The sequence below is a fragment of the Neoarius graeffei genome, chromosome 17 (assembly GCF_027579695.1).
Source record: "Neoarius graeffei isolate fNeoGra1 chromosome 17, fNeoGra1.pri, whole genome shotgun sequence".
NCBI lineage: Eukaryota > Metazoa > Chordata > Actinopteri > Siluriformes > Ariidae > Neoarius > Neoarius graeffei.
Genome location: NC_083585.1, coordinates 22,093,348 through 22,103,777, shown reverse-complemented (window position 1 = coordinate 22,103,777; position 10,430 = coordinate 22,093,348). Strand labels below are relative to the sequence as shown.

The 10,430-nt window shown below is 42.4% G+C and overlaps 1 protein-coding gene across 1 annotated transcript in view; it reads right to left on the bottom strand.

Annotated features, from left to right (window-relative positions):
* Positions 1–2,435: 2,435 nt before the first annotated feature.
* Positions 2,436–10,430, bottom strand: part of oafa (OAF homolog a (Drosophila)) — a 90,022-nt gene continuing 82,027 nt past the window's right edge. The window contains exon 4 of the mRNA XM_060943846.1: positions 2,436–3,704. Within this exon, the coding sequence (XP_060799829.1) occupies positions 3,430–3,704 (275 nt within the window). The 3' untranslated portion in view covers positions 2,436–3,429. The remainder of the gene's footprint in view (positions 3,705–10,430) is intronic.

Genomic DNA, 10,430 nt, shown 5'->3' with positions numbered 1-10,430 from the left:
GAACATTCATTTCTGCCTCATTCCTTGTGACGGATTATATTTGCTGAATCGGTTGTTTTAGTACCGTAAACAATTGACGCGTCACCAAGGACAAGTTCAGGTGCAATGAAAAGAAGGAATTCTTTGCTAGTCAAACTTCCTTCTCATAGCATTTTTTTTTTTTTGGGTCCTGCTTTAAGGTCAAACATGTCCTGGTTTTATTAAATCCCTTTAGGAAACACCACTTGTGGTCATTTCAGGTTGAACTGATGACTAAAGACTTGTCAGTTTTTAAAATTGTGACCAGCAGGGGGCGGTATTGAATTGGCATTAGTGTAGGTAAAATGGCACTGTGTAATATTGGCCCTTGTTGTTCATGCACTGCTGACGGTTACTGGTTAGGGGGCAAAAACCGATGTACACTACCGTTCAAAAGTTTGGGGTCACTTTGAAATGTCCTTATTTTTGAAAGAAAAGCACTGTTCTTTTCAATGAAGATCACTTTAAACTAATCAGAAATCCACTCTATACATTGCTAATGTGGTAAATGACTATTCTAGCTGCAAATGTCTGGTTTTTGGTGCAATATCTCCATAGGTGTATAGAGGCCCATTTCCAGCAACTCTCACTCCAGTGTTCTAATGGTACAATGTGTTTGCTCATTGCCTCAGAAGGCTAATGGAGGATTAGAAAACCCTTGTACAATCATGTTAGCACAGCTGAAAACAGTTGAGCTCTTTAGAGAAGCTATAAAACTGACCTTCCTTTGAGCAGATTGAGTTTCTGGAGCATCACATTTGTGGGGTCGATTAAATGCTCAAAATGGCCAGACAAAGGTCTTGACTATATTTTCTATTCGTTTTACAACTTATGGTGGGAAATAAAAGTGTGACTTTTCATGGAAAACACAACATTGTCTGGGTGACCCCAAACTTTTGAACGGTAGTGTACATATTCAAATGTATATAAAAAGGAAAATAAATACTGGTGATGCGTGGTCCCAACAACCTGACCAAAGAAGCCCAGAGATCTGAAACGCACAGTTAAAGGAAAACGCCACCCTGAAACGTGTTTATATTTAAATGTGTGATGGTTTGATTGATTCCGGTGCTAATTTATTAGTTTGTGCTGTATTTGTGATTTTTCGGTGAAGAGATAGCAAGTGTCCGCTGCTTTGACATTATATCAGGATGTTGCTAGTGCGGTTACTCAGAAAAATTTAACAAATCTCAATTTGCTTTTAGGTCTGAAAGAAAAACAAGAGAGCAAAAGTTTTTCCTCCCTCACCATTTTCCAGTGACGCTCATGTCGTATTAATGAGAAATTCAACCTCGCAGTAGCAGACAGAGCAAAAGCTGGACCTGAATGCAAGTCTCAGCTTGGACAGTTAGTGTTCTATTTAATTTAATTGCCACATCGATCGCAGTTTGTGACAGGGGAAAGAATACAGGGGTTTCACCACAAGTGATTTTCAACCCCTTTGGCGTAGATTTTTACACCCTTCCTGACGCAACCCTCTCCAGTCTTTCCGGGCTTGGGACTGGCGCCAAGTATGCGCTGGCTTGTGTAACCCCAGTGGCTGGGTATTTGGTGAACGAATCATGGTTCACGGCGCAGTGTGATGAAAACAAACTGATCAGTGCAGAGATTCCCAAAAGCATAGTAGCACAAAGATCATCGTTAAATGGTAGAGCAAGCAGCACAATGAACACTCTCGCTCTCCTAGTTAAGATGCTCTTAGTGTTAAAGGAGAACTTTTTTTAATCAAAATTCTCTCATTTTATTAAATATCAGAATATACTTTTGATCGCTATTTTATCGCTGCTATAGCAAGTTACGAGTGTTTGAAATATACATCAGTCCATATGTCAAAGCGATGGCCGTAAACGAGATTCGTCGAGACCTGTGCGAGACATCGTAGGACGGAAGTAAAACGTACAGCGGAAATCAAAGTGACCAACGTCCGCCAACGTCGTCAAAAGACGCGCGCGTCCTCTTTCGAATGCTGATGTAATCAAGCCGGAAGTTTTGTTTGTTTTGAAAGCAATCAGGAAAGTTTGAAAAAAGTAGGCAGTACTCGTCATTTAAACTCGTTTTTGTGCAATACTTCGTTTGGAAAACAGTTTTCAAAATGGCGGCACTGACACCTGGCTGACACTTCACGTTTCGAAGTCTCGCACAAGTCTTGTGAAGATCGCGCGGATAAGCGACGCCTGCCGTGGACCACATCACATCACACACATCACATTATCTCTAGCCGCTTTATCCTTCTACAGGGTCGCAGGCAAGCTGGAGCCTATCCCAGCTGACTACGGGCGAAAGGCGGGGTACACCCTGGACAAGTCGCCAGGTCATCACAGAGCTGACACATAGACACAGACAACCATTCACACTCACATTCACACCTACGCTCAATTTAGAGTCACCAGTTAACCTAACCTGCATGTCTTTGGACTGTGGGGGAAACCGGAGCACCCGGAGGAAACCCACGCGGACACGGGGAGAACATGCAAACTCCGCACAGAAAGGCCCTCGCCGGCCACGGGGCTTGAACCCGGACCTTCTTACTGTGAGGCGACAGCACTAACCACTACACCACCGTGCTGCCCCAGGCCGATAAGTATAATATTTAATTACAATTAGTTGCCGAAACGAGTCACGATATAAGGTTACTAAAACCGAAAACGTTACTGAACACCACTTAAGAAATAAAGCAAGTTTAAAAATGACTTCAGTTCTCCTTTAAGAGGCTTTTGGGAAACCAAAACTAGAAATTCACATGGTTGCGTGTTAATGATGAAGCTTAATAGGCAACTTGTTTCGGGTGGATTTTTCCTCGATGCTAACCTTAAATCACAGTGAAACAAACTGTTACAGCCTGACAAGACAGTCAGCATTTCATACTGCTGAAATATCACAGGAAATCTCATCCCAGTCCTCCATAAACACCCTTAAACTGATTATGATACTTCAGGGCAACAAAATACACCAAAAAACCCCCTGTGAGAAACACGTTTCTCATCTTCCTGAACATGTGCATTAGACTTTTTCGATCATTTCCAACAGCAAACAATAAATTAGAACACGTGGTGATGAGAAAATAGCTTGCAAACCTGAATGAACATTTGGAAGGTAAATCAACAGATTATAGCTTGTTAGACTATCGACTGATTCACAGTTGCACATCTGCCGGTTCTGTAGACACTCATCCCACCTGCACTAATCATCGTGAAAATATATATATATATTTTTAAATCAATCAATCAATCAATCAATCAATCAATCAAGCAAATCAATCATCGCTGTGGCCTGCTGCAAGGAAGCCGTTCCTCGTCTTATCTTGAGCCCCGGGTGCTCGACTCTGTGAGATCGTCCATGCCTGACAGCACGTGCGACATAGTCAAACTCGTATGGCTCAGGGCTCAAACGAAAGAAGCCGATCATACGTTGCTAAGTCTCCTCCTCCCACAGACAGAGCTGTTTATGAGGCGTGTAATACGTAAAGTTGTAGCCTTTGCTGCAGCTCTTGATGCCGCATTTGTATGGCGCGCTGTGGCCTGAGGAGTCCTTGTTGCGGCAGAACTTGAGCAGACACGGGTACCACTCGAGCCTCACGCTGTAGCTGCAGGAGCAAGACTGCCAAAGATCCTTCACCGAGCGGCAGCTCTGCAGCCCAGGAACCTCCGCAGCCCGCGGAAGGGTCTCGAACAGGGTGCCGTCCATACCTGCGAGAAACAAGAGCGTTGTTTTAGCGCAATTCTGTAGATGATGTGAAATTACTATGAATCAATTACGGACACATTTCGCCGTATGGAGAAAAGACCAGACTTGCTCATCATCGAAACCTAAGGGCACTTGCTGTCGAACGTTTATGCAAAAATACTTCTGGAAAGACCGTTCACATGTTATGGATTTAAAAAATTTTTGGAAATAAAACCGGTCATGTGTCATTTCAGGGGGGCAGCCAACTTGTGGTTATGCTTAATTTATGCTGTGTTCACATATACACCGGTACGGTAGTGGTATAACTATCGATACAAAGTATACCGGTACAGTTTAGTGCAGCAACCTTTTTATGCCCGAGATCCCTAACCTCTGCCTAGATGGCAAGCAAGATCTACCCCTTGAAGCGTTGACAGAAAAAGAAATCCAGACTAGACTGTTTCAAGTTGAGGCTTTTTATTTGGCCTAATTTTAACTGAATAAGATTTAAGACCCTGGTCCAACTTTTTAATTTCTTGTGAGAGCTGACTAAATGACTTAATTTCAGTACAACATACAGTGGAAATTAACTATACACAAAAAATATATAGGCCTATATCTGTAGTGAGCAGAATGAATGAACCACCAATGACTCCGATTGTTATTAATATCAACTAATAATACTGTAATGAGAACGCTGAACTGTTAACATCAGTTGCACTGTCTTGTAACACTAAATTAATTAATTTCACAGCAACATAAAATGGAAATTGTCAACTGAAATTACAACACAACAGTGATGATATATTACAAATTGTAACTTAAGTGACAAAATGACAACTTCAATTCAGCATGAACTGATTTTCTTTAACCATACATACACAATAAAGACAAATATGAACTTGCAGTGATGCTACTACCAATGACTGCTGTCATGCTACAGAGGTTACAGTTCATCACGCAACTCAAGTCAATGTGATGGCTGTGACTGAACACGGTCAGTGAGTGCCTTATAGTTAGGTTCATATCATGTATCATATTACGGCAGGAACAAGCAGTAGTAACATCCATGACCTTACGCTTAAAGCTCGACAAAGGGAAAACTTGACAGCAAGCTAATTAGCATGTTAGCGGCTACAGTCGGTACTCGGCACGTTAAAAGTGGGTCAGCGTTGTAACGACATAACGTTACTGTACAAGCAATGCTTATTTAACGGTAACAAACTTAAGCCCTATATGCTGAAATTCCTCTCTTATTCGCTCGTTAATTTATCACACAGTCTTACCTCAGTCAACTTCTTCCCTCCTTCTGAGAAAATTCAACGTCTCAGACGCGGACACAAGTGGGCGGGGGATGCGTTTGATTAAGTCTCCTGATTGGCTGGTGATAGATTGGTGGGCGGGGGATGCGTTTGATTAAGTCTCCTGATTGGCAGGCGGAGGATGCGTTTGATTAAGTCTCCTGATTGGCTGGTGATAGATTGGTGTCATTATAGCGCGTCGGAGCGGTTCATGCCAGGCTCGAGTCCGATCCACCAATCCGCGGAAACACTTCAAGAGCTACAGTAACACTGACAGTCAGGTTATATCCTCACGGTTTTATAGGCAATATCATGCTTCCTTTTGTAAAGGGGCGGCAGAAATTAAACGGGGGCGGGAATCACAAAAAGGGGGGCGGCCCGCACCTCTAAAAGTTTTAGAGGTGATAGATAGAGTTTCGATTCGACTGAATAAATGACCACCAGAAATACAGACTGTACATTGACAACAAAAAGCACACACACGTTGTTTCATCCGCCATATTCTCGGAAGGAAGTTACTCGGTAACCACGGAAACATTTCGCGCACGCGCATTTCAACTACCGTGAAAGAAAACCGCAAACATTTCTCGCTAGTGTGGACAGATGCACTAAACTTTGCGCAAACATTTCTCGCTAGTGTGGACAGATGCACTAAAGTTTAGTGCATCTGTCCACACTAGCGAGAAATGTTTGCGGTTTTCTTTCACGGTAGTTGAAATGCGCGTGCGCGAAATGTTTCCGTGGTTACCGAGTAACTTCCTTCCGAGAATATGGCGGATGAAACAACGTGTGTGTGCTTTTTGTTGTCAATGTACAGTCTGTATTTCTGGTGGTCATTTATTCAGTCGAATCGTATAAAACGCGCGAGGCAGTTGAGAAAGAAACAAAGAAAACGAATCTCCCTTTCTCCCCCCTCACTTTCTCCCTCTTCCCTTCTCTTCCCCTCCCTTTTCCCCCTTTCTTCCTCCCTCTTTCCCCCTCCCTCCTCCCCCCTTTCTTTGCTCCATGTAGCTCCATGGTCGTTTCGTTTTTGTATGCGCATTATATTTGTATCGATACAGAACCGCTTCATCTGTCCACACTACAGCGAAGCGCTACAGTACCGATACTGTACCGGTACGAAACCCACAAATGTATGGGTTTCGTACCGGTACAGTATCGGTACTGTAGCGCTTCGCTGTAGTGTGGACAGATGAAGCGGTTCTGATACAGTTATACCGCTACAGTACCGGTATAGTTGCTAGTGTGGACAGGTGTTGCGGTGTTATTTATTTAGTCTTCGCTGCCTTTACCATCACATCTTCAAACCAAGTGCTGATGTTTTAGCCATTACAAGATTCCACTCAACTTCTCATATGGGCAGTTTTTAAAATCCAGACATTTAATTAACGTTATTAAGATCCAAATGCAATATTACAGTGCATCACGGGCGATTGCTCTAAGACAACGAGGGAGGCTCAGCCTCCTCTAAAAATGACGAACATCGTGTAGGATGAATTGCGCTAGGCTTGTGTTATAGCCGACCTTATAACATTGCTATTTCAGATCCAGAATCATAGAAATATATGTGCTCAACCCAACTACAATGCGAAATCATTCCGTTATAACTTTCCCCAGTTCGCCTGATGTGTGCGTGAGTTTTTCCCCCTCGTGACAGCGAGATGCAGCCCAGCCTCAGTGCACTTCAATGGCATTTGGGAGCTATGCACTTTTCAATCTCAAAATGCAAGACGATTATTGGACAAATACTGCGAAAACGCCCGCCTACAGAGTCCCAGCCTCACAGTGGGAGGGACATGGCAGTTTCCGCGAGGAGACTGGTGATTGGTGAAAGCGGCCGGATATTTTCTTTGATTGACAGCTCGTTTCAACTATAGACAGGCAGCGGTGAATCTCAGTTCAGTCCCATGCGGATTCGCAAGTGCTGTGGTGTATTGTAAGAGATCAGCTTACATTTCGATTTCATTCATTACATACGGTTTCTACCAGCTTTTTTAGTTTGTATATATTTTCATTGTAAATAAAGTGTAAATATAGTGTTGTCAAGTTTGCTATCTTAGTTCCAGAAATGTCGTTTATTTGAGTGACTGAACTTGAACTTGAGGGGGCTAGTCAGCTAGCAAGAAAGCTGTGCACGGATGCCAAGCATTGCTGATTTAATTTTGGCGAAGCCATTTGCCAGTCTTCCTTTCGAGGGAAAAATTAAAATTAAAGAGCAGGGTAGACCAACGCCTCAAATTGACTCGGTGAAAAAGGTAGGGAATAATACTCGTTCCTTTCAGCTCTCCTGGTACGAGAAAGTGAATTGGCTAACAGCAAGCGACCCACATCAACAACAGTAAATAGGCTACTTTAGTAATATGTCATGGATGGACCAAAAATATAGAATCTATTTAAAATGTTTATGCTGAGTATATTATATTGGAATATATATTTCTCTGGATATGAATTAAACACAGCTACAATTTGGAAAACATTTTTAAACAAAAACACAGCCGAGAACATTTCACACTACAGACCTGGATTAAAAGTGAAGGGTTATCAAAATTGTCAATAAAACATTTCTCAGTCAAAATAAGTAAAATATAGGGAAAGTGTCATTGAATGAAATGTGTGGCACCCAGCTCTATGTTTGGCTCCCCAAGGTCAGTGCTTGTGCCTATTCCAGAACACTCTGCTGTTACTGCTGAGGTTCCTGACAAAGAGCTGATTTCAATAATGATCAATTTTTAAACAACATGCCACAATTTTAAAATATAAAATGTTAAAATATACCCCCCCCCCCCCCCCCAACACCACCATCATGTATATTGGACAGTAGGCTAATGGGCCAAAAGAACCTGTTATTTCACAGTTTGTGACCCTGCCAACAATCAGCCAGATCAGAGGCAAGAATATGGGCAAAATTGATGTTTTTTTCTTTTTTCTTTTAAAATCTGGAAATATCGTAACCGACCAGCCTCCCCTGTTTGAAAGACTACCAGCCGCCACTGCAGTGCATAGTGTGCAGCGTTGCCTGCTTTGATCCTGATCTTGGGTTACTCTCTGTATGGATCTCCGCAGACTCCATTCATGTCCACATGGGATTCCTGCAGGTTCCCATGGTTCCTTCCAACCCCCCAACAAATACTTGCAGGTGAACGAACCATGCTAAAGCATCCCTCAGCGTGAAGGAGTGTGTTAATGTGTGTGAACGGTGCCCTGCTACTGGACTGGACTCCTATTCCGTGTGTATCCCCACCTCGCGCCCAGTGTTCCTGGGACAAGCTCCGGATCCACAGTGCCTCTGACGAGGATAAAGCGGTTATTTGATTCCTTCATCTTTAGTATTGTATAATTTATTAGGGCTGACATCATCCATCCATCCATCCATTTTCCCATCCTCAGGTTTGAGGGTCGGGGACTCAGAACTGCAGCGCCATCTCCTTTCACGTTCCTTGATCACACGCCAGGGCTGTACAATGCACAAGTGACCTTCCCGTCCATTCTTCGATGTCGTCACCTTGGCTGACATCACATTATATTACAAATAAAGTCCATGCAGAAAGCAGCCTCCTTTTTTTGATTCATCCGAGTGCATTTAACAAACTAAAATATCCTTAAATATGGAGGATCATGCATACCTCTTCATGCATGGAGTCTACAAAGCCTCCAGGAAAGTGTGAGCACTTGTACGGTCTTACTTTATCACTCCATTGTTGAAAATCTGAATAAAACTACTGGTCCAGTCGTGGCCAAAAGTTTAGAGACTGACGGTTTGTTACTTCAGTGGTTTTAGATCTTTTTGTCAGATGTTTCTATGGTCTACTGAAGCACAATTATGAGTATTTCATAAGTTTCAAAGGCTTTTATTAACAAATACATCAAGTTTATGCAAAAAAAAAAAAGTCAATATTTACAGTGCTGACCCTTCTTTTTCAAGACTCCTGCAATTGGCCCTAGCATGCTGGATATCAGCTTCTGGGCCAAACCCTGACTGATGGCAACCCGTTCATGCACAATCAGTGCTTGGAGGAGTTTATCACAATTTTTGGATTTTTGGGCTTTTGGCTGTCCATCTGCTTTTTGAGGATTGACCACAGGTTCTTGATGGGATGGAGATCTGGGGAGTTTCCTGGCCATGGACCCAAAATTTCAATGTTTTATTCCCTGAGCCACTCAGTTATCACTTTTGCCTTGTGACAACATGGTGCTCCATCATGCTGGAAAAAGCATCGTTCATCCCCGGGCCATCCTTAAAAAAAATCCGTTTCCTGTCCACCGGGTGAGCAAAAAAAATTTCAGTCGGGAGGGAGGGATTTTATATATATATATATATATATATATATATATATATATATATATATATATATATATGGATGGATAAGAAATCACAATGCTGTGTTTGCTTTTTCTTTCAGTACTTTATTACAAAAGCAGACACATTTAATAAAATATGACAGTTTAATCAACTGAAACTTGTACAAAAACTTTAAGTTAGCATTTTAAATGCTGACTGCAACATTTGCAAAACTTTTACAAAGGTACTTAAAATGTCCGACACACGGACTTTTTGTAGTTCTAAATCGAGCGTTAGGCCGAGTTCGGATGAAATTACACTATTAAAATGATCACTGAATGATTTGTTTTTCTGAATCTTTACTATTTTGTTGTTCGCTAGAATACCATTTTGCGATTTCACACTTAAGCAAATGTTTGAAAACTCCGGATCTCCTTCCTTCATGGTGGCTGCCATTTTTTTGTGCCGCACGGCGCATGCGCAGAGTAAGGGAGAGTAACTCATCCGCGGCCCCGACATGCGGCGTGTGTGCGCGCACTCGGCGGAGGGAACAGAAGCAGAGATGACGCTTATTTTGTCTCCGGTAAACCAGTCTTCTCTCGTTCAATTCCGTGCTGGCATCAAAAGACACCGTTGGTTGTAAATGAACCCAAACTGAGTGGTTGGAGTGTATTTTCATACACAAATGGAGAAATGTTCGCCGAGTGTGTAATTGTGTCGCCCCACTGCAGACCGTTGTCGTTGTTAATTCATAGCATGCTCAGCTGCGTGAATGTGTCATGCACCGAAAATAAGAGATTTACAAGCCAGGAACGCCTCATGATGCAATACGCAAGAAAAGAAAGAAGATTTACTGCCATTTTACTTTGTATTTGAGTAAAGTGAATAAATAAATGGTCTGTGGAAAATACAGTTAATCCTGGGAACTGCGTGCACAGGAGTTTATTTTGTGTTTACTCCCCCCGGCTGGCTACTTATGTGTCATGGCTGGCTAGTATGAGCCTTAATGGAAAGCCCTGGGAATGCGGAAATGTCAAGTTCGATTTTAGATTTACGAACCCGAAAAAAATGTCGAAAAAACGGTGTTAAAAAAAAAATTTCAACCGCACAAACGGCACTCACCCGGCCGGTGGACCGGAAACAGAACATTTTTTAATAATGGCCCCAAA